The following is a 26,030-nucleotide window of genomic DNA, read 5'->3' on the forward strand; positions in this document are numbered from 1 at the left end:
AGGAATCAAAATTTCATGGTGTGAGGAATGAACAAAACATTTCGTTTTGCGTTGATATATTTTAAATGAAATGCGCATACTTCAAGAAACATCTTTAATATTTAGTAACATCACCATTTTTTTCAATTACAATCCGTAACCGTGATTGCATGGAATCAATTATGTTTTCTAATAATCTGGGACGTCTGCCTATAGAATTCCATGTATCCTGTAAATGGGCCTCTAACGCCTCTGAGCTTTTCTCTCCGTGGTAATCCCATTCCTTCGTAATTAATCCCCAGACGTTTTCGATGGGGTTAAGATCCGGTGAGTTAGAAGGCCAAGGTAAAACATTGAGGCGTGGATTTTCTTCAAAAAAATGCTTGGTTACATTAATTAGCTTTATGAATCGGACAATTTTCCTGTACAAAAACCACCTCCTCATCCTCAGGAACGACTTCTTCTATATAGGGCAATTAGTAAGTTCTTAAAATCTCGACGTAATCCTCGGCGTTCATTCTGGCTGGGGTTTTAACTAGCGGTCCTGGTCCAGCCGCAGATATTGCTCCCCAGAAACTCAGACTGATATGACCAGGATTTTTGTTCTTATTAAATTTTCGTCATTATACCTGTAAAAAATGGCCAATATTAAAATAATGACTCTCATCATGAGCTTTGGTGTCGAAAGTTATGTTGGCACTATAAGTAACAGCTGTTATTTGTAAACAGCTTGTTTATTTTTTTCTGTCGTCGCCCTCTTTAGAGAGAAGAAAAATAAAGCTGAGAGCGGAAAATACTATGCATTTCAACTTAATACTACGCAATTCCAATTCATTTAACATGCTATCTCAAGCTAAAAGAATCATTACCTTGTATTTCTCGGCCTCCAAAGCTCCACCTTCCCGTGCTGATTGCTTCTGAAAGTTTTCTCGTCTGAAAATATCACGAGGTTCCAGTACGTTTGGGGCATACCAACGTAATAGTTAGCAAATTGTAAACGGGCTTCACGTTGTATTTCGCTGGTAGAGGGTTTCTTGGCAGCCCTGTAATGCTTAATCCCACCCTCGATGATTCGGCGTCTTACCGTCGCATAGCTACAACCTAAATTACCGTGAATGTTCAACCCCGCTAGACCACCAGTAGATAAGGGATTTTGACGAATCATCTCCCTCATGTCTTCGTCTTGCTGCCTGGTAGTTTTTCTTGAACGTCCGCTTTTTGCCTTAGTCTCTAATGTCTCGTCACCATCAACTTTTCTTTTAATCCACTTGTACACAGTTTTTCTATCAAATCCTAAATCCGCAGCTATTTGCAACACAGTTTTCCCGCTGTCAAAATATAAGGAGACTATTTGTCCCCTTTGAGCTGCGCTTAAATGTGAGTTGGCCCGACGATCCATTGCCTCTGTATTTTCGAGGAATCGCCACACTACTTCCCTCAGTGGAAATCACCTTACTGAGAACCTTATTTACTTTGTTCCCTCTCCTCGGTGGAAGCGCGTAGAAGGTAGCAGGGGATAAAGGAAGAATGCAATGGAAAGACCTTGATGGATATTAAGATCGCGAGTAAGTCGAACGGGCCGCTTCAAGTCATGGAGCGCATAGGCAATACCCCAAGTTCGAGGCCAGCAGAAAACGTAGTTCCTCGTGCTGGCCGTGGGGACCGACTTTTGAAAGTGACTGTACATTGTACAATCATAGTGACTAGGATAATTACCTGTGCTCAAAATTGACATACAATTTGAATAATAGAATTTGGTCTGTAATAGTCTTTTCAATTCCAATTTAATCAAATTAATGTCATTCAAAGTTTTAAGACCTGCTGGTATTTTTATAGTATAGCTTATTGCCAATTTGGGCCTCTTTAGTTCGTCTAAAACTGTCAACTTCACAAACAAAGTATATCACTTTGCAACCTTATGAGACACAAGCACTATTCATATTGAAATTTTTAAAAGTTATTTTTCACATGCATAACATGAAAAAACATATACCTATAGACAAAGAATTGGAAGGATATGAATTTCTTTGTAAATTAATCTGCTGGAAGATCTATTTCATGTATGAGCAATGATTTTATTGTGTTGCTAGCTTTGTAACTTAAGCATTTCTCAATCTTGAATACCTAATTACACCTCAACTTTAATGACAATCTTTCCATCCCTTTGGAATACAATTCTAGTGGACATTTTTTTTGCAATCTGTTCTAATTATATAGTGACATCTTGTATATTTGTCATCACTTGATTTTTAGAATGTTTTTGAAAATGCTTGGAATATCTCATTGTTTATTTCTCTCACATCTGTGAAATAGTTTCAAATCTCTGAAATTTTTAATGACCATCTGATGTATTCCATGGAAGGAGCTTATATCTCTCATACAGGAGCTTATTTCTCTCACGATTTCACCTGGAGCTATGTAGAACTTGAATCATTTTAGCATATGATCCGTACCACTCATACTATTTGTATTAATTGATATTTTTCATTTGCAGAGCAAACCGTCTCCTTGTTATCCATGGCTTAATGGATGAGAATGTCCACTTTGTACATACTAGCGAGTTGATTGGAGCTCTCGTCCGTGCTGGAAAGCCATACCAATTGCAGGTGAGTTTTTCTTCTCTTGGTTTTAGGTGCTTAAATCCACTTGTAATGTGTGATTTCTGCCATGAATTCCGAGTTTCAATGGGCCACATTTCTTTGCTTTTTATGTACTAAGGTGTAGAAATCTATTTTAAGGAATGAGATCAAAGCATGTGATTGATGGAAAAAATCTCTTCATCTTTCTTCTTCCAGCTTCTTTCACTTGTGATTCCCTTTATATTCATATCTATTTCCATAATTTTACTCTTCCTATTGTACCTGAATAATTTTTCTGAACCTGTATTTTAAATATTGGACTGGCTGATTGCAGTAGGCTCTCATTATTACTAAGTTCTCGGGAAAAAAAATTTGGAGGTAGTCAACGACATTTATTTTCAGAAAAAATATTTAAAAATTTCATTTTTTTTTACTAACACTAGGACGACGGGAGTGAGCCAGTATAATTCCTTCCTTCACTCTGTTCGCCTATTTCTTTTAATGAATTTGACCTTTTGTGACTTCTATCCCCTTAAAAGATCTTTAGGTTAGTGCAGTCTGTTGTGTGAATGTTTTTAGGAAATAATAAATGATATTTTCTAGGATGGCATGCCATAGCCATAAGGGCTCACTCAGTTGTGCTGATATCAACCCTTTAGTGAGCAAGTTAAATTTTGTTAGGTGGTTTGGTGCATGGGCGACACTGGTGGCCCAAATTCAATTTTTTTATTGCTTTAAGTTTCCAACTTTTTGTAAAAAATTTACAAATAATAAATTAGGACTATGTTTATTGTTTAATGAACTGTTTGTCCCTAGGGAACATATTTATAATTAACAGTGGAACAAGATGCAAAATTACTGAAAAATCATGAAATATTATGAGCATCGAAAGCACTGGGCCACACGTGTGGCACTCTAACACTGTAACGTTTTATTTATTAACGTATTCTCCTTCTCTTACTTAACAAATAATTTTGTTACACTTTATAAGGAAATTTTATAATTTAAAACTCGTGAGCAAAAAACAACATCAACAAGCCGCCATGACTATTACAATCCCATTTGTACTATCCGTACTACCACTCACTGAGCCACTGCCATGAACTGCACCAGTGGGGATCTTGAGTTCTGCTGTATCCCTTTTCCTCCGGTCTCTTTCTCTCTCGTAGGCGCCTCCTTTTTCTCTTCGTCCTTTTCTTCTTTCTGCCGATCTTGAGTTCTGCCGTATCTCTTCCTCTGGTCTCTCAATACACCACTACTTTAGTTTTCCTCCCGATCTTTATTTATAACATGTCTATCTCTTCCTTCTCTCCATACACGACTACCATGTTTTTCTTTTCTGCGTCCCTAACTACCATTGTTAATTTTAAATTATTTAAACAAACAACATGGTGGCTTGTTTACAACACCCACTTCCTTTGGCAGGCTGTTTAATCCTAACCATGTGCCAATTACTAACAAACAACCATGTGAGACTTTTAAGGACATAATAGTGTAGAGCTACTGTAAATCACGTGTACATATGAAAAATGGCGCACGAGTGATACACTATGTGCACCCACTAAAGGGTTAAATAGCCGTCACCTAAAAGTTACCCATTAGGAAGTTCTGAGTTGGAGATTGTTGCTAGGGGATGTTTAAATTTTACATGTGCACTCGGATCGTGGATACCCAGTTTGTTAACTTTTGGGGTTTGACAAATGTTTATTTTTGACTGGGGGGGGGGGCAAAAGTGGCAAAAAAATATATGTATTTAAAGCTTGAACACTCCCTTCCCATATCTCTGCCTCTGGTCAGAAAATTTACGTATCGTAATTTGTAATTTTTAATAAATGAAATACTTGAGTAAGATCAATGACTTTGCTTCCCAGGTTGAGAAACTTTTTTTTCCCTTTAATTCCAGATCTACCCTAATGAGAGGCATAGTCTCAGACACCTGGATGCCAGCAAACATTACGAGATGACATTGCTGTCTTTCTTGGAAAACCATCTGTAACATAGAAGAAATTGGGGTGTTGAAATCGTATAACCTTTATTAGGTTCATCCAGGATTAAGTCCAGGTTAGTTACAGTTTGGGGTCTTTATTTGAAGTAGTTGGTTAATGTAAATAAGGATGGCTAAGAATCTGTGGCTCGTCTGTTGTTACAACAATTATCATTGTAGCAAACGTAGCCACCCTCTATTCAAAAACAATTCTTAGGAATGAAGTGAGTAATGAGATTTGAAAATATTCTCCTCATACATCTGAGCAGGTCTGATGTAGAATTGTGGTATGAAGGTATGGTGTTAACCCGAGCTATTTTCCTTGTGGAGGCTCCTCTACTTAAGGGAGAATGTGTCCACGTGTAACCTTTGAATCACGTTTGACCCTCGCACTTCAATAGGAATTTAATTGTTCAGAGAAACCTGCTGAAACCTGCACCTAATGAACCCTAGTTCTTGAGAAATTGTCTTTAAAAATCCAGCAAACTTCATGGAGTAATGCAGCCCTCAGTTCAAAAATACAGCATCTCCTGCACTATTCTGTGAGGCTTGCAACACGGGAAGATTCCTATTTGTGAGACCTGTATGTTTATTTTTTAATTTCTAATGACTCATAGTGTAGGTGAACATGATAAACCTTCAGAGGTTTAAAAAATGTGGTGATATGACTAGAAGACAAAGAAATGATTTGTGATTTCTTGCCAAAATTCACCACTGGATCAATGTGAAAACTCGTGTGAGTATGGATGACTATCTCAAGTCTCATCACTCACCTAATCCCTAAGGGAACTTTAGACAAGAGGGTCAAAGCTATTATGAGCTATTAAACCTATGTTTATTAAATATATGCTCAATGTTATGTAAAACATAGGTAGCCAGATACTATATTTTCTCATCTTCCACACACATGCATTCTCCTTTATAGTCACGTCAAAGAAAACAGGGTTTGCATCATACATGAGGATGTGTGGGTCATCTACGTATTTCTGTACTTGGATGAATTCTTCATGGGATTCCCTCTAGGTTTGCTGTTCAGTGAGAGCCAGCATTCCCATGGCTAACTCTGCCATTGTCCCCAGGGCATTGATTGTGACTTAATGCCCTCAGGATGTCAGCTCTGACTGAACACCTCACCTAGTGAGAATCCCGTAAGGTATTCATGCACATCGTGCGCCAGGAAAGCACCAAGTCTTATATTTCCATATTTTTTCAATGTTATTCATAGGGGGGACTCATTGTGGCGATTCAATAAACAAGCTCCTTTGGAGAAGGTACTTTGTTTCTCAAATCTTTCCCTGTATATTGCGAAACTCTTGATTTGGGCCCACCTGCCAACAATCATAGTTATTGCCATTTATCCTGTGTTCATAGTGCACAAGCAAGTTGCTGACGTTGGTGGCCACCAGTATAAAAGCAAGTTAGTAATTCCTTGGGAATTAGTAGAACACTGATACATCATAATAATGGAAATGGTATTGTTTTTCCTTTTAATATTAAAGTTATGCTGTGCCCATTTTTTCAAAGTTATTATTTTCCAACATTCATTGCCTAAGAAACAAGGTGTACGTCTTACCTGAAGGTACAGTAGAACTTGTTTAGTACGTTTCTGAAGGGACCACAAAAAATGAACGTACTAACCAGGAAAACGTGCTAACGAGGAAAGTAAAAAATAGCAGTCGGGGTAATTGCAATCTGTGGAAAAGTCGTCATAATTACAGTTACTTTCGATAGTTCTCGTAGGATTGCCTTCCTGAACTCTTTTCACCTTTAAAATCAAGAAAATGAGTGCTACGTTGAAAAACAATACCATGTGAATAAAAATCACAATGTTTCATAGATTTCCCGAAGACAGTTACATGAAAACAGCGTCTATCTCCCGTGATTTATCCTATATATATTTATAGAAAGAGGACAAGTAAAGCTAAGTCATTTCTTCTTTCTCAAAGCATACTCGGTGAATATAACAACAACCCTGAGTATGACAACTAGTTGTTTTCAAATATCATAAAAATTGGACAAAATTATATTAACCTTAAGTTACGGTAACAGCCGTACACTTTCGCTTCTCGAATGAAACCATAGCGATTGTTATATCGATCGATATATCGATTAATAGCACGTAAGGTTATTAGATTACGACGTAATTACAAGAAGATTTTATATTATACAGTTGAAATTTACTTAAAAAATTTTTCTAATGTCGTCTGCTTTTGTGCCGAGATCAAGTAATTTTAAGCTAAGCTTTGCGTGGAGATCCAGAGCATCGTCTGCTCCCGCAGCAGTAGTCAAGTAAATACGCACGTACTCCATAGCTTCGACGTCGAGTTTATGGAGTACATGCAGTACTGCTTTAGATAAAGTGGGAATTGGATAAGACTCATTTCTTCATCATGAGAACTCGTGCAACAGCAACAATTGACCACTCGCGAAATTTGTGTGCAGTGGGCACTCCAGAGGCAATAGAAGGCGAGGAGCTCGGGGTGGGGAGAATCGGGGCTGCAGTTTAGTTAGTCAGACATTCCTGATAAATGGCCGCATTTTATTATTCATCACGTCACAAGAATTGAGAAATGCGTTTGGATAAATCACGGTCGAAGAAAGAGATGTGGAATGAATGCAAGAATGTCAATGGCTAATAATAATAAATTAAATCATGAATTCGGAGGTTTACGACCCTTAAGAAGATACTTGAGAACGAATTGCGGGTTGCGTCACGGCAAGCAATTGAGCGCACTAACTAGCGCAATTTTTTCAAACGTACTAACCAAATACTTTTACCTGTATTTTGTTCGGATGTTACCAAGACCGAGAGAAATCGCCGTACTAAGGAGGAACCTACTAACCAAGTTCCACTGTATTTGGTACTGAGAGTTTACAGTATTTACAGCGTAGCTGGCAAATAATAAGGTTACATGTCAGCTATGCCTTTGAGTTAAATGTTGTGAAGCTGGAAATCAGCTCAAAATAATGTGTGTGGCTTATGGATATAAGCTGCTTCAATACATTCACATAATATGTAGTTCACTTGAGGATATTTGAGATTAACCACCCCCAAATTTTCATTGCTCAGGTTTGGTGTGTTATCCAGAGCACATGCTGTTGATTCCTGGTCTTCAGGAAGGCACTCAAACACTAGCACACTTTGTAGCTGCAACCAGAAGATGGGTGCCATTCGGGTGGTGATTTTCATTGCAAAACATGGAACCTTTCTCATTGGCTCTTTTGAGTGAAATATTCAAACTGCTGCCAGCAAGTTGGAAGGGAACTTTGGTTCTTCACACTCCTCCCATTCCTCTTTGGCCACTCTCCTCTCAGTTCCCTGTACTCCTCATCACTTCATTCTTCCTATGGCAATTCCCTTTGTACTCATCACGATGACCACTGAAGGCCACTGTGGCTCGAGGTACTCTAACATCATGTCCTGAGGCCTTGATGTGCAGTGTGTAACGTCCATTCCCAGCTGAGCACCCACTAGATCTGAGTATTTCTGATCTAAGAGAAAAGACTTTCAGAAGGTAAAAATAAAATTATTCCTGCAGTATTGCGTGTATCTTATACTCCTTGTTGAAGACCTCTCTCCCAGATTAGACCACTTTTTAGCGATGTTTAAAATAAAGCTATGGATGCTCTAAGAGAAACCTCTCCGGTGCCATTCATTCAAGATAAAAAAAAACAACAAAGGCATGAGATGCTAGATGTCAGCACACCCACTGTACTTAAATGGATTCTCATGAAAGAGTGGTCGTAGCAATCTCCCTTCAGGTGTGGGCTGAGTCGTCTGCACTGAATACGAAGATGGATAGCTTTTCAATGCAGCATTCTTTTCCAACCTGAAGAAAGGAAGATGTGATGTTCCTCAAATCTAAGCATCTACTCAAGGGAATATGCTGGCTGATGCAGAAGTCAAATTTGCATTCGGAATCAGAGCGAAGAGTTCAATGTTCCCACTATGTATATCTTTTTGGCTGATATCTGCTAATGAGAGGGGATTAGAGAGATTACCTACCCTTTAATAATTCCTCTGAGAAGTCCTCTGGATCCTGTAATTGAGTCTTTGCTGGGTAGGATGATTAAAGACAAGGAAGTCACAATGTGATGCGATACATCAATCCATTGAGACTTTGGGTAGGCGTGTCTAGATGTAGTGGGAACACCAAACACTTATGGCTATCATTTGGTGCGTAAATTTGGCATTGAGTGTGTTATTTATTTTAGGTTGGTGTGTCTTGATTGTCCCGAGATCCGTAGTGTTCAAAATCCTGTGGCCAAGAAGTATCTAGTGATTTTTAAAGAATCAGCCCTCTCTTATTCTTTTTTTAAATATTATTTTCTGGTGAGAACACATTTTCGATAGGTCGTTGTGATAACTAACTTGATCAATCTTGTCTCTGTTGTGCTTTCGGACTGTTGTGATAACGCTCTCATGGCTGGTTGATCTGGGGCTTAAAAACACCACCTCAATGGAGGTGATTTAAAATGGCATTACTAGTCGAAAGGAGTTCTACATGACTTAAGTTTTCATTAGGGGTGACTTAATGTGCCGGGTGATGTGGAAGTGAAAAGCTGGTTTACATTAATTCTACTGTAATTTTTTTATAACATGACCATATTTTTTGTTCCTTGTTTGTGTTTTGTTATACAATTGTCATGTCTCTGATCTGTTCCTCATTAGCTTTCATCATTTGGTTGTTGATGCATTGGATATTTTTTTTGTCTCACACTTGTTGGTGTTTTTGCAACCGTGTTTTTAGTGGTCTATTTTAAGATATCTTGGCTGCTGGTGGCATGTATCATTTCGCCTTCAATTGGCAAACTTTGCTGAAGTTGACATCATGTTAACACACTTGCTGTGACCATAATGTACAATTTTTCCATTCGTGAACTTTGCTTCAACAAGGGAATAGTTTAGGAAATACAAATAGGGCAATTGTTTTTTTTTATGCTTATCTTATGCCCATCTTGTCATCATGGTAAGTAATTATGTTTGATGTAGGTTTATAGAATGGAAATTTTGTAGTTTTTTTTTTTTTGTTAGCAAGACCCTTTCTTCATCTTGAGTATTATCTACAAGCGTATTTGTATTAATTTTATTGTATTTCACCCTATTTTTCTTGATTGATTAAATAGAGTGGAACAGAATAAGAAACTTAACCCCTGTCTATACCTTGCCAGTGGTAAGCTCAAATGACCTTAGTTGTTGAAGATCATGAAAATACCATTACATAAAATATCCATTATACAATTTTTTAATCTTTGTCTGCCTCTAATATAGTATATATATCAGGGATGGATTGCATGTCTTTGAAGTGCATACATTCCATGCTGTCTTTGATTGGGTCATATGAACTTTTTAGCACAACCTCCAGTGTGCATTCAGAGCATAAAAGACTTGATGACTGAAGCTGTATCCCCAAATTTACTGCCAGTAGCACAAGTACTGCCATGAATCACAATGCAGAGGAAGCCCATTTACACTGCATGCTCTGGTGCACTCTCTCAACGCAATGAACAGCTGCTCTTTTAATAGTTGATGCTTATTTTCTGCGACATCTATCCATAGTTAGAGAAAATATAGGTAATATGCGTAGGTTTCCACAATTAATGCGAAAATAACCCTTTCACAATAATTGAGGAGAAATGCAACTATGTTTTGTATTAGTACGCCAAACTTAAAATCATGCCTGAATTGAGAATCACGCCTGAATTGAGAATCAAGCCTGAGTAAGATCATTTCTTTCGATATTCTTTGTGCTAGATATTTCAGGCATTACATTCACAAATCTCTTAATTTGCTCTGTTGGTTTCTGGTGAGAAAATGAAAATAACCATTTGGGTGTCTAAAGAATGAATTTTGTGACTTGAAATTTTAGTCCAAAAAGTGCTCTGATTAATTTCCTTCGATGCAATATTTGCATTGCATAGAGACATTTTTGGGGTGGAAGTATGGATTATTTTTCTTCACGGTTGGAGGTTGGTTTTGGTTGTGGGAAATTTAAGAATTGCTCTAACAGAGGCGTGATTTGAGGTGGAATGATTTTTAATGACATTTTTAAATCTGAAAATTGGCTATTTTCAGCCCATCTGGTGATGTATGTAAAACTAATTTATTAGAATCGCAGCCATTATTAATTTCTGATTTCATAATTTTAATTTATATTATTTTTCATAGGAACAAAAACTTTTAGTATGAGGAATTTGTAATGGTAGGGTTCGGATTTGGGAGTTGGTCGTCAGCTAAAAAATATAGGGACCCATGATGGAGTTTCCGTTATTATGTACTTGAAATGATAAATTTATCATGATGCATAAAAATTCTTATGGTTGCATTCAAGGATGTCATGATTTGACTGTGATATGAAGCACGTTTCACTACTATTTACAGTTTGCGTTACTTGTGCAGTAATTTGGGTTTGATTGGAATGTAATGGTATGAGAGTATGTGCTGGCTTTCCATGTGCAGGGTTGGCTTTCCATGGCAGGTTTGACACCAGGCCTCTGTTGAATTTACCAGTTGATCTCAGATCGTGATGGGGTGTAAGTGGTAGAGATCAAGTACATATGCCTATACATATTCAGTGTGCCACATCCTTGGTGTTTGTATACCTTGCATGAATTTCCCGAATATTCACATGATATGGAATGACCAGCATTTTGTAATTGAAATATCAGTAATTCTTTCCTCTTTAGATACATTCTCTCTTCAGCAATAGCAATTTTTATTGTGTATTAGCTTGCCATGGCTAATAATATTTTTACTGTAAGTTTTGGTCATAATATCATGGTAGGTTCCAGTAGTGTCACATAATCCATTGGCTTGTTTATCATGATAAATAATCTTACCATATTGCTATCCCAAGTTATGCTTGATCATTTAAACATGCATTGTCAGTTTTAAAGTGGCACGCTCTGCAGTATGTGGTTGAGTAATAAGACCCTATAATTTCAGCAGCTTAGTTATTACTCTGATGACCAACATTTGCCGATAAAATTTGTGGTACTATTTCAAATATTTTGCTTCGCCATCTGTAATATTTTGAAGCTCCCATCCAAGTCCAACTTTAACTATTCTATTAAAGTTATTCTGGTTACTCCATTGAGTACATTTGTGAAAGATGCATAAATTAAAAAAAATACATAAAGTATTCAATTTTATAAATCTAGGACTATAAATACCTATCATCTTTCAAAAACATTTGATATTTATTGCTGTTGCTCCATCTCAAATAATTTCTCATAAAAAAGACATCACTAGTTGAAAATATTTCCTTGTTTCTTAAACTTAATTCTTGCAGTATGAATAATCATGATATTTATGGTCATGGCAAAAAAATTACATCTTTCTGGAAAGCATTTTTATAAGTCAGCATTTATCTTGTGAATGAAGGGACGCCACTAGCCTGAATCCTAGGATGAAGTCATTGGACTTGACTTAATAGTCAGGGATGTAAATATAAACTCTTCTGTAACGTAATTTACGTAGGTGTTGATAGCTCCCAGATAAAGATGTATTTTGCTAGGAGTAGAAGATATTGATTGCAATCAAATGCCTTCAGTCACCAGTCTCAATAATGAGGACGAGGCTGTTAAAATTTTTTGTGCCAGACTCCTGCAATGAGATGCCGAAATTGTTAATTGGATATTAGTTGTTTTAGTGGTTCCCAAGTCAACTTTTAAAATGTTATGGTGATGCTGTTGATTGTATGCAATTAAGTGTTGAATTGTGTGCAGATGGATGGTTCATTTAGAAGTGCTCTAACTGGATTGCAATTGATGTGATCTCACAAGTTGTGTGCAATATGTTTGCTTATTTTCAAATACTCAACTAGGGTGATTCAGGAACACTATAGGAGTGAAGTAACTGCTGAAGCAGTTGAACTGATTGCAACATGAATGGAGGTGTTGTTGAAAAGGTGGTAACCACTGCATTGCATATTTATTTTACCCCACGTCATTGTGCTTCATTTCATCCGTTTCTTTTCCTCGTAGCCATCCCTTTTGTGAACCTCAGGTTTGAAGATTTTTGAGCATTTTTTAGTGAATTTTTCTTCCTTTTTTGTGATGTGTTGTGGTTTCTTAATGTGTTAATCTATGTTATTCGAGCTGAGTAAGCGGTTTGTGAGATATTGTTTTTTCCTCGCTGCCTATGAAATTGGAATTGTAAATAAATGACAAATGGTTGACTGTTTTTCACAAGTGCATGATTTTAGAAGGGAAGTGAGTTTTGCAGTCAAATATGCCAACAAAATGAAATTTTTGTAATTTTAACAGTACTTCTGTTAGCTATGTTTTTAATAATAAAATACAAGACTTTTGGTTTCTAATAATTTCACTTGTATTCATTAATATCCAAAAGTGTGATTTGAGAGTAGACTATGAAAGCAGCCTTTGCTCAAAATTTGATGATAAAATGCACGCCCTATGGATTATTTTATAAAATTGGATGCCCTTGAGAGGGTATGTCAACACGATTCATAGTCTTCAAAATATGGTTGTCTTGCCATCCTGTACTTGCAAGCCTGATACCACTACCGTGAATACTAGGATGAAGCACCATGAGCATATAGATGCCTAAGTTCTAACAACATGTATCTCAAATTCAGCCGGTATGAGATAGGTATCTTAAACAAAATGTAATAACGTAAAAAAATAAAATGCAAGAAAAAAACAACTCTTTGTTTGCAAATGAATGCTGCTTTTTCATTTTTATGAAATTCTGGTTTTTAATTTCAGTGTACAAGTAAAAAAAGATAATCTTTTTCTGCTCTCCTGAAAGTTGCTATTTTTGAGGTACGTGATGTTTGAACTTAGCCATCAATATTGAGAATATGGACCTGGATGATAGGGAATACCTTAAATTTTATTCGGAAAACTCTATGTACTATATGTCTCTGTGAAGCATGCAGTTGACTAAACACCACTGCATAAAGATAAAGGGAATAGTGGTTTTAAAAATCTTGGCACATCTCTGATGAAATTGTGTCTATGAAGTTATTAATCTTCATTCCTCAAGAGTACTTTGAAAATCCTGTGTCAATCATGAGTAATCACTGGCTGTTAGCCTGTTCGGCTCACAATGGACCATTTGGGCTCTAAATGTGATGCGTTTTCTCTCAGTGGTCATGATCATATTGCTAGTAAGCTCAGTGAGTACCATGCAAAATTGCAGCTAAATCTGAGTCCCGTAGTGTAGCGTTTCAGATTTTGCCCATATTAAGTTTTATATATGTTGCATTTCTTCTTCAGTCTTAATGAGTCAACACAGGAATTAACGCAACATTCAGAACCACAATAAACAAACATAACCGACTCATGGACATCAACAAAATCAGTGATTCATAATAACTTATTACTTCTTCTTACATCACCCTTTTATCATTGAATACGTTTTCGCCTTTGTATTGCTGTTGAATAGTGGATGATGAGGTTCACAGATGAAATGGTTAGAGAGAAGAGTACTTTGAAAATCCTGTGTCAATCATGAGTAATCAGTAGCTCTGATTGTAAGTGCAGCAATTATCACTCCGAAAATCTCTGCTTCGTGCCCAGCACTAACCTCTGTTCGTTTTTTTTAATCTACATTGGGTGGACAATAAGGTTCTCACAGGACTCATAAGTAGGTATTTGCACTCAATTTATACAGTATACGCTCGTTAATACGAACAACATTATTACGAAGTTCTCGTTATTACAAAGCCAAGCGTAGGTCCCGACAAAATGGCCTATCAAATCTGTAGTAAAAGAAACGTTATTACAAAATTTTTGTAGTTACCCTAGTAGCACAAGAAATGTTGAGCATATGCTCAGATTATGTCAGGGAAATATGTTTTGCACACAACATTAGCATATGCTGAAAATATGTTCAGCATATGTTTAAAACCACATGTTTTCAACATATGCTCGAAATATTTCCAGCATATGTTCAGACGATGTGTTGAGCATATGTTCATAGAAATATGCTGCACATGTGTTCAACAAAATATGTTGAGCATAAATACGTAGACATATGCTCCACATGTGTTCAACGAAATATGTTGAGCATATATACGTAGACATATGCTCCACATGTGTTCAACGAAATATGTTGATCATATTTTCAAGAAAATATCTATGCGTTCTGAGAAATATTTCATCGACAAATCAGCGATCAGGATTCGAATACTGCATGCTAGTTTTATAATTAATGTAAAGGAATATATCTAGTTCTAGTTTATTCTAATTCAAGTATATCAATTCATAATTTTAACCAAGGCCCTGATTAAAATAATTTAAAAATAATTGAAGAGCGAGACGCATGCGTCGACGTTGTTGTGTGTGTTCATGATGCTATGATTTCATTGCTCAAATCGCACGTTGTTTACGTTACTTTATACAAGAGGAGAGAGCCCAGTTACCTCGGAATCATCTAGAAGCATGAAATGTAAGTACATTGGTAGAAAAATATATGAAATTACTATTTTACAATTAGTGCTAACTGTTCTTGTGTGATATCGTGAAAGTTCTCAATCGCTGTTTATGAGCGGATGAATGTATGATATTACCTACTATTTTAGTTCTAACTGTTCTTGTGTGGTATGGTAAAAGTTCTCAATGGCTATTTATGAACCAATTGTGGTCGTAAATGCCGTATTAAGTTATTCCTGCCCAATGTAAATACTTGGATCGAATATGATGCATGTAACCGAGTGAGTGCGAAAATGTTCGATCAAAATCAATCATAGCCACAATAAAATGTGAAGGAAGTAATAAATTCTTGGTCAAGGCTTAGAGCCTGTTCTAATTTCGTTTGTGAATCTATTCATGAACTCTTTTTTTGTTCATGCTAATATTGTAACAAGGCCATAAAATTATGATAACAGCACCATTTCATGAATGCTAAACTAATCGCTGGATGATGAATTAGCCCTCTCTTTCATGGTATCATTTTGAGGCATAATTAACTAATTTGTAACCAAGTATCATTAACGAACTTATTTTGTGAATAACTGTCGCAGCGAAGTGCTAACAGTAAATATGAGTAGTCTCGACTAGGAATCATGTTAACACAGTTGCACTCTGATATGAGGGAACGAAACAAAGAATTGGCATAGGTAACCCATGGGGATGGCTCAAAAGGAGTGCATGATACGTACTATCGTCAGTTTTTCCATCAGATTACTAAAACTTTAGCACTTAGGCGATTCACTCAGAAGTAAGGGGACAAAAATAATCGAGTTTATTTGCAGTATCTACAGTATTCCTGTGGTTCGTGCCTCAAATACTAACCAAATCTGGCATATATATTGCTTGGGTTTCACGGATTTCAAGACATACACCATATGCCCATTGGTATTTATAATTTCATGGACAATTAGAGACCAAAGTCACATAATGTGTATCTTAAGCGATTTTTTTATGGAATATAAGGCTCCACATTATAGTGGAATTAAATTTAATGTTGTCAATTGAACCAAACGTTTGTTCTGTTAAACATGATACTCTCAGGTTCATCATAATTTTCTTGCTTTCCATATTTCATTACATATTTTAAGCAATGCAAAATCTGTTAATGAGAAATGTCTGTTTAGTCATGCAAAAAAATGACATTTTTATTTTTTGAAGAACTTCACCCTCTTGCATGGAAATGAATCGGTGTCTTAAAATGTTCATGACCTCACTAATCTATTAGTATTATCTTCATCTAGCTCTCAATAATTGTATTATGTTGATGGACTTACATGGAAATGTATTGTAGGATTATTGATATTTAAGACCAATGTATATACACTAGCTGACATGAATAACTTTTACATTACATATTGTGTGAACTTATGATGCAATACTTCCCTTATTGCTGCTTCCTCTCCTTAGTCTGTCTCGTGCAAATTTTAAATTTTGCAACTTAATGTTAATTTACCATTCATGAAAGATGTCAATATTCACCATTTTCAGGTTAAAGAAGTAATAATTTTTTGCTGTTTAGTGCTTGTTTAGTGGATAAATATTGATTTCTGTTTATTTTAATCTACAGATGCTCTCCACTCTTGTCTTATGTTTAGCAGTGCTGATAAATGTGCCTTTCTTGAGTTAACTGGGGAGTGGCTACGATGGTCGTGCTGCCTGAAGAAGACTGAGAGAAATCAAGGAAAAGAATAGGATTGAAATATTTGTTGATAATGTTAAATGCTTATGTTTTTTTATTAGAATAAATCTACTTCATTATCAAATTGCAGAACTATGTCATACTTGATTCTCCTATTATATCCTATGTAATCCATTATCTACCAATTGATTACATATTCCGTAGGAGCTCCATCAAAGGATAAAGTGGCAGTAGACTTTAATAATTACAAATAATTTGGGCTAAAGCATTATAGTGGCTCATGATACCACCTATGTATCAATATTCTTATTAATGTTACTAAAACATGCCTTAGCCCTTTTCCTTGTTCGTTCAATCTTTCGTACGTTGCAATCTAGCAGTGTGGAGTGTAATGCTTTCAGATGCACATGTGCAGTGGAGCTGGTGAGAGCTGTACGATGACAGGGCTAAAGAGGATGTTGAAGGGTTAGACAACATGATAATCAGTACCATCAATGCTTCATTCTGTCGAATGCTTATCATTTATAAATTTTAAATTAACATTGGCGATTTCAAATCCTTGACCAAATTTAGTTGTATTAATGATTAAACATTTTCAATTTAAAGTGCTAATCTGATAACTTGAGTGAATGCAATGTGTAGGTCTGACATCATGCCCTAAGTCCACAGTGAAAGGCAGGAGCGGTAAAAAGGAGAGAATGTGTGCATCTATAGGTATTGCAAGGTTGTAAGGGAATACTTTTCATAAGGGGGATAAATGGATGCAACCTCACCCTAGTGAAAATCTCCATAGGATTTCTTTTTCCTTTAGTAATTTGACAATGGGAAATGATTGTTCCTATAGGAAAATTTTAGGTTCCTATGGGAAAATAAAATTTTCCTGTAGGAACATAAAAATTTCCTATAGAAACAAATGTTTCCCATTGTCAAATTACTATTGGAAAAAAAATCCTGTAGATATTTTCACTAGGGTATGCTGAGCATATTTTGGGAGAATGATGGGCATATGTTAAAAACATATGTTGGGCATAATTGGATACCATGCTGAGCATAAGTTACAAACATATGTTGAGCATAAGTGGGTAATATGCTGAGCATATGTTAAAAACACATGTTGAGCATGTGTGGAAAACATGCTGAGCATATGTTGAAAACTTGTGTTGAACATATGTTGAGCATATGCCTTGCCGGACATTTACATATGCTCAGCATGTGCTCAAATTATGTTGAACACATCTTACATATGTGTTGAAAATGCCCTGAGCATACTCTGAACACAAATTGTGCTACTAGGGTACGAACCTCATTCCCGGTCCCGGAAGTTACAAAATGAACTTTATTACGACGTTCCACGAATAAGCAAAGGCATTTAGGTAGATATAAACTACGCTAAGTTTTAATGATTGCACCACGCTTAAGTTCTCCTCGTTTACTGTGCCCAAGAGTGTCAATTATGGTTCTTTTTCAATATACACACAACATCATATAATAAGCTTCATTTCTGTGGAATCATGGTTACCCACTGAGATCCAATCGTAACGTGGACTTGCAGTTAGTCCTCTTCCTACGCACATTCGATTTACGAACTGTCAGATATACGAGCATTCAAAATTTTGAAATATCGAATTCGGTTCCTTTCGATTTGTCCAATGCGACGCGGTGTGGCATAGAGGAACTCACACTTCGAGCACAATCTGAACAAAGTATCATTGAATAAGGTGTGAATTTAGGAAATGTTCAACGTTTCGCCCGTCCTTCCTTACCGCGGAAAGCGATTTTATCGGCTCCGGCTGCGTCGCACGCCCTGCTAGGTCAGTTCGTCACAATCGTGAGTTTGCGCTCGATTGTGATGCAGTGTTGCATTCTGCAGGATAACCGTACTCCTCGATGCCGTGCATACAGTTCGGCCGGCGAGAATTGTCCGATGACAGCACAAAAGGAGGGGCGGAAAACCCCGCGCCAGCCCGGTTTGGAGTTAATCTCGTCCCCCAAAATGCACTTCACACCCTCGCCTAGTCATACAAGGTTTTCACATGCACATGGAGCACCGAAATAAGCCTGAAAAACCAAAACAAGCCCTTTCTTCGAATCACCAAAACAAGGAATCCTTCCTTTGGGTCCTTAACGCTCGTCGTCCCTTCTGGTTCCTTTCTTCAGAGAACCCGTTTATTTACAAGTGACGTCGGCGCTTCGCTTTCTTATCTGGCAATCTTGCCCCCTATTTCGAACTAGACCCTTCTTACTGCCATTAGACAAGTCCCTGCGGCCGGAGTGTAGGTACATCAACTTAAGAACAAGCTCTCGGAACGCATCTAGGTTGTAAATCGAGGTGTTACGGCAATCGGAAAATGATCAGTCCTCTATTGCGTCATGCCGCATTCTTCTATTGAGAAACTGAAACGAATTTTTACGTTTTTATATACTTGCGCGAAATTTAATCGCGTATAATAATACTTCATTTTTAAGGATTCGTAAAAGAAACGTTCATACGAACTTCGTTATTACGAATCACAGGTTTTTCGGCCCCGTGAACTTCGTAATAACGAGCATACAGCTCTATTTTTATTCTACACGCATTTAAAAATGTTGTTGCCATGTCAGTCATTTTTTTATCATTTGAAAACGAACGTTGAGAGAGAAAATGTATACTTCTACCAAGGCTGCAACGCAGTAGTCATATCCAGCGGGGGGGCAGCTGCCCCCCCTAGAAGCAAAAGTAATTTTGGTTCAAGTTTTGAACAAATAGGGTAGTTTCCTTCGTCAAAGAAAACGAAAGGCAGTGATTGCGATTCGTTACCCACCACTAGTGTATTCATAGTATACAAATTATTTGGTTTTAGAAATACCGGTTAAGATGAATGGCAATGGTCAATTTTAACTGCATTTGAAAAAGGTCAGATTGGCGCCCAAGCGATGCCACTGCCCGTGACGTCACAGGGACCTAGTTTCAATAGGAGAGGATAGGAGTTTTACATCATCTGAGATTACCAATGCATGAGGCACAGAGCTCAGGGAAACATGTCTTAATAATCACTTATTAAAACTGGCTAAGGTCGGAAAATTTTCTTCATTTGATAAGGTATTAATAATCCTTATTTAAGCCAAGCGCTACCAGCCAGTAAGGTACTCTGCTACCTGCTAGCATCCTGCGACGTATCAGTGCTCAAAGCCTTGCCTCAAGGTCACCTCACTTGCAGCAGCAGGAACCAGAACGATGTCACATGGAGTTTTCCCAGCATTCATACTTAGCCGTAGCATTTTCACGCGCTTGAAAATTTTCACTTCTCATTTAATCGCAAAAAATGGATATAGTCATTTAAAAATCTAAATGCATGAAATACATACTCCAGGAGTACCTAATAATATTTCGATTTAGGCAATAAAAAAATAAAGGAAACCACCCTATTCTATTTTGAAGAAAAATTATATAAGTTTAAGACGGATCTGAAATAAAAATCATCATTTATCCAAGGAAATAATAATAAAAACTAATAAAATGTTGTCATAATTTTCTTAAAATTTTGGTTTCATTAACCTTTCCTGAGCTAAAATGTTACAGCTTGAACGACCACAGATTGCCCCCCCTCCTAGTTTTGATCCTGGGTATGCCCTTGTTTCTAACTGTAATAAATTAAGGATCGTAGTACATCTGACTAAATAATGTAGACTATCTGGAAACAGAGGCAGTGGTAAGGAGACAGTGCAAATGTTGAAACTTGCAATCTTTACAGCGGAAATTATGAAAGCATTACATATCAGACAAGAGATAATTAATGCTGAAAATTCAGGATTATTGATATTGAATAAAAAAAGCTGGCCCAGACGATGGTGGGATAAAGGTCCTAGCTAGCTACGCCTGCATTTGTCTGAGTAGATTTTTGCACTCATGGCATGGGGGTGGGTAGAATTTTGTTGGTCGAGTGACCGGTAAACTACCATCTAGGATTCCATAAGTGTATGGGTCTACAGAACCATCCTAGAACTAAATAATTTCCAAAAAAATTCCTTCCCAACCATAACCTAGGTGCGAATATAAGCAGGGGCCCCTCATGAAATTAATAAATTAAGGAAAAAAAGTTACTATAATAAGTATCAGAGATTGAACTACTTCCTCCAGAAGCACTATTGTACCACCTTAATTACAATAAAGGTGATATGGAGTGCCTTTGAATGACTGACACGTAGTACCCCTCCAACAATATTCTTTATCCACCACTGCTGTAGGAGGATTTATGAATGACCATTGCACATCCGTTATGCATAACTGTGGTTAGGCCAGTCCCTTGTCAAATCCCAATACATAGGTCTCCCTAGTTACATTTGCACATACGTGAATACTTTCTGGAAAGTTAAATAAATTAATTCTTAATAGGAATCCGTATTAAAATATTTATTTGGTATTCGTGTTAAAAAACACATTAAGGAACAATATATATGATGTATAAAAAAGTTTTCAATGCACGGCAGGCAACTTTCTCACTTACATAAATAACACTTTATTTGGACGTAGAAATACTGACCGTTAACTAATCACTGTAACATTCACAAAATGGATGTCATGCGATATCATCTTTCTTAGAGAATAAAGACACAGAGTATTATATCATGTTATATACTGACTCAGTGTATGACTTTCACACATAAGACATCGTGATGAAATGTTCTATGAAAGCCAATCTTGTCTAATATCGATGCTTATCCAAAGTTAGAAGACTGGGTTTAAAAGTTAAAGTATTCGATAATAACCCACGTTAGATGAACAACCGTCGGTGACTGGTGACAGTCGCAGTACATAAGGGGTAAGATCATCAATGTCACCTATCCTCGTAACTTTAGAAGGTCTTTCTTCTTGAGGATACATAGTTGGGCTTTCTTGTGGAGGATACAGAGTGGGAACAGCACACCGCAAAAGTTTACCAGATGAAGGGTATGTAAATGCCTCCTCGGGGAAATGCTTAATGCACACTTGAAAACTATTATGAAGAGCCCTTAAATGATACCCATCCAGAACAGGATTCCGACAAAATGCTTTCCACCTCTCTGCTCTGGAAAGAGATAAAATAATATAAGTAGATGAATCCCTTCATTACCGGTCACTGCAACCCAACGTTGATATAGATCTCATTTAACAGGCTGGCTGATGAATTTTAACAGAATAAAATTAAAACCTGAAAATCACAAGTACGTTTCACGCACCTTGCCACGTTGATAGGAAATCGGAATTTATTCCCATCAACAGATTTACATCCTAAGACATAACATTTCTTTTTCTCCATGATCGATCTCGCACTTTCAATCGCGAAAAAATTCTTCGACCGCATAACTCACAGAGCTAACGCATTTATATCCACTTAGTAAGACTGGTGTGAGGTTTAATGAACTCTGAACCACAATTATTTACTGGAATCCCTTAGAGACGAGTGAGTTTACCAAAATATTTGGTGCTGTTATTTGGGACCCGGCATATGACATCGTGCAGGATGGGCGTTATACGCGTTTCTCTTTTTTCAGCAAACCCGCGACACGGCGAGTAGACTTGTAGGTGAGGGGGGGAGAAATTCGCGGCGAAGCGGGGTAGCGCCGCTACCCCGGCCACCGTGGCGTGGCAATCGCGTGACGTCAGGATAACAGCCAATCGGAATTGACTGCCAATGTCGTCTGCATATATTGCTGTATTTACGTATTACTTATTATTTTTTCTTATTTCCTTCAACCAGCGCGAATTTAGGGACAGGATTTTGTAGGGATCTTATAAGGATAGGGGTATTACTGCTTCAAATAAGTAAAAAATCCGATTACGCTTCAAAAGCCTTTATTTTGAGCTGGTGTCTGTACATGAAAAATCGTTATTACAACAGAAATTATTCTTTAACAAGCAGGACAGGAGTCCACAAAATTCACACGTAAAGCGGATAAGGATTAGTTTGTAAGAATTAATTGGAACGAAACTCCCACGTACCACTCGTACGTTCTACCAGTCTAAACTAACATTGTAAAAAGTTAGGAAAGCTCAAATCAATAAACATGGGTTACAACCAACACACATTAAAATAATATTTATACATTGAAAATGTAGTCATTATATTAACAAATAAGCTTCCATCATAACAATTAATGTACAAAATTGTATTGTAAATATCAGGCTATATACCGTAATGTGTACTACAGTATAATGTCCTACGTTTGATGCAATATAATTAAATTAAAGTTGAAACGAAAACCAAATACTGTTTCACAAACTTTTTATTTGCTATCAAGACAAATTGTCTTGGTAATGATGTTGAAACTAGTTGATAGCATTAGTAAAATAAGACATTGCAATATTTCCTCTGAGTTTTATTATGACACTACGTGTTCCGTCGTTACAAACAACGTTATCAAGTATGGCCAAGCAACACCTGATAATGTTGTTTGTAATGACGAAATGTTAGTGTCATAATAAAAGTCAGTGGAAATATTGCAATGTCTTATTTTACTAATATTAAAACTTCCACCATATCGTGCCCAACATCATACAAGATAGTTGATACCAAATAAAAAGTTTTTGGAACAGTACTTGGTTTTTGTTTCACCATGAATATTTCATCATTCTACTAAGTAACGCCCAAATCAGTTGAGTTTAAATGAGAAGGCTTCAGACATATTGGTAAGGGTGGAAATCAAATTGGAAATGGGAAGAATTCACTCAGGCAGATGATTCTCGGTAGCCTACTGAACCCGGTCGGCTACAGATGATGTTCGGTTGTCAACCAAATCGGGATTGTTACTGACGATTTTTAGTTGCCTACCAAACATGGTAGGATGTTTCAAAAAGCATATAGCCTACTGTAACCGGTTGGAAAAAATTTCAGCTGCAGTTATCCATTCATATCTCAAAGTGCATTCGTATCAATGAAAAGTAACAAAGTGAATCTTTCCTATTTCCAATTTGGTTTCCACACACATTATTATGGCTGAATCTCTCAAATGTACTTATCATACATCAAACTTAGGAGATTATACTGCACTGTACAGTGTAGAGTACGGTGAACAGAAAACCACTACTAATCCATGGTATCTCATTCCAGTTTTTAATCCATATTGCACAAAATTAGTAATCAAATCAAAATTTCTAAACACAGGAGAAATTACTGTAGTGAAAGGGATGTTATTACATATCACTTGAATTGAGGTGACTTTTGGAGTTGAAGTAAAGCCAAGGTACAAAACATATTATTATGAAAATATCTTACCATTGTCAATAATGTCATATGATTTAAGACTCCCTTACAAATTCAAATGTATTTTGCTGTTAGGATTATGTACATATGCAGTAAAACCTCTATGCAGTGAACCTCTTTACATCATAAACCTCCACACTTCATACCACCCCTGCGGTCAGTTTTACATGTAAATTTATAGGCAAACCTCTTTGTAGTGAACCTCTTTATCTCATAAAATACTTATCATACCAAGGAGATACTCCCGAGACAGCCTAACTACCTCCAAACATCAAATTGCCCAAATTTTGGTCCCCTCCATTGCGATGTAAAGAGGTTTTACTGAATAATTGAGGATCTTAGAAACCAAGAAAGATAAGTGCAATTAATTACCAAGAATTATCAGCTATTATGTAAAAAAATTGCACTAGTCCCCCTAAGCTTCTATGGTCCTCATTTGTTATGTAAAATGAATGACTAAATGAATTAATCTAAAAAATCTTTACACGTGAGAATACAACTCAAAGCAAATTAGCAGTAGGAACACTCGTGTATTTAAAAATTTTGACTGCAGTACTTTTCAACAGTCTGACTGAACTATTAAATAAAAGCAAACAAAACAATGAGGTGGGAATGGGAATGATTTTTCTGATTACATAAAACCCGACTCTCTGTCTTACTTTGAAATTTGATTAATTTACCCAGCCTTAAATATTTATTTATTTCAAAGGATGGAAAAAATACACTTTTGCATTCAAAAGAATCCTAAGTCTGGAATAATGAACAGTAGTCTCCATGTAAACTTACTAGGAATTTCCAAATTAATCAATTTTAGGGGCGCACAATCCACATTGAAATCATGTAAAACTCAAGGTCGGAAAATGTCAGAAAATTGCAAATGCCCTACAACATGCTTCAAAATTTCCATTAAAAGCTGTCCAGATTTGCCAAAGCAGTATCCACTCCTTTGTTTGAAAAATGTTTTTGAGTGACCTTAAGTGTTTAGGGTGGTAAAACATTTATCCTTGTGCATTTCTTATGGAACAACTGTTTTGGTTACCAAAAATCGAAGGCAGCATTTTTTTACTACCTCCTTTAGGCAAGTTTCATTTGAGATATGAAGTTATAATTTTCACATTTATGCTGACAAATAGATGAGATTCACTTGTCTAGCAATCCATTTCTTCCCACGATAATATCTCCCTTGATAAATGCAGTTATACTGATTAAATAATTCATATTCCCCCAACATCAATAAGGACATAGGTATTTACTTCCTAACCATAAATACCAAGGGCAGGAAACACTAATCTCATCTTCTGAAATCCATCACTTAGAAAACCAGATTATCAATGCACTAGATAATAAAATGGAAGTTGCTACAATATTTTTTGATTTCTCAAAAGTTTTTAACACTGTGGACCACCAATTGATCCTCAATAAACTTGACTTGATGGTTTTTGTGTCATAGCTAATTTTGATTGAAACCTACTTGTCGGACCATATTCAATTTGTCATTACCTCAGGAAATGGTGTAACTTTCATTTGCCTGGGTACAGGCCTGAAGCATGGAGTTCCATTAAGCTCCTTCCCTGTGCCTATCCTATCACTTTCAGACATAAATGATCATATAAATAGTTTTCTACAAATAAATGGTTCCAATCCATTCCCTATGCTGTTGACACCAATATTGTTCTCACAGCAACAATAATTTTGGAGAATTGAAAGAAAAATGCAAAAAGTGAGTCATACTTTCTCTACCTATCTCATTGAATACATTGGAGTTCCTCGTCTCAGACAATGGCCATTTTTATAGATAAAAAAAAGAGGCATTTAGGCTATGAATTTTTAAAAAACATGATGCCCTTTACTGTCCTCTGTTCAAAAGGTTGGCTGTATTACCACTGCCATGCAAAAATTAGAGGTTTTGGTACTCGTTGTCTTTAAGTAATGGTTATTTTATTAAAGTTGGTAGCAAAAACTGTAACTACTGTTTTCACTAATATTTCTCATATCTTGCTCACTAAGGGTGAGGCCTTAAGACAAAGTTTCATTACACTTCCCTAAAAGACAGAGAAAAGAATGTCTCATAAGATACAAAGAAATAATATCTCCTTCATCTAACACAGAAAACAGTATGTTTATACATATCTTGAATGGTATTCCCATCGTTGATTGTTGAAATAAATCAGGCCATTATATGTACCGAA

At 36.6% G+C, this 26,030-nt stretch overlaps 1 protein-coding gene and 1 long non-coding RNA gene across 4 annotated transcripts in view; one reads left to right on the forward strand and one right to left on the reverse strand.

Moving 5' to 3' along the window:
- The window catches only part of LOC124164533 (dipeptidyl peptidase 9), a 47,982-nt gene extending 35,115 nt beyond the window's left edge, over positions 1 to 12,867 (forward strand). For all 3 annotated transcript variants that reach the window (XM_046541893.1, XM_046541894.1, XM_046541895.1), the window contains exons 18-20: positions 2,474 to 2,585; positions 4,462 to 4,619; positions 7,613 to 12,867. In XM_046541893.1, the coding sequence (XP_046397849.1) occupies positions 2,474 to 2,585; positions 4,462 to 4,554 (205 nt within the window). In that variant the 3' untranslated portion in view covers positions 4,555 to 4,619; positions 7,613 to 12,867. The remainder of the gene's footprint in view (positions 1 to 2,473; positions 2,586 to 4,461; positions 4,620 to 7,612) is intronic.
- Positions 12,868 to 20,996: 8,129 nt separating this feature from the next.
- On the reverse strand, positions 20,997 to 22,136 carry LOC124163632. Its single transcript, XR_006865814.1, has 2 exons — positions 21,818 to 22,136; positions 20,997 to 21,666 (listed from the first exon to the last, which is right to left on the reverse strand). It is a non-coding gene; the product is annotated as an uncharacterized LOC124163632 (long non-coding RNA).
- Between the last annotated feature and the right edge of the window lie 3,894 nt (positions 22,137 to 26,030).

The sequence above is a fragment of the Ischnura elegans genome, chromosome 8 (genome assembly GCF_921293095.1).
Source record: "Ischnura elegans chromosome 8, ioIscEleg1.1, whole genome shotgun sequence".
Classification (NCBI taxonomy): Eukaryota; Metazoa; Arthropoda; class Insecta; order Odonata; family Coenagrionidae; genus Ischnura; species Ischnura elegans.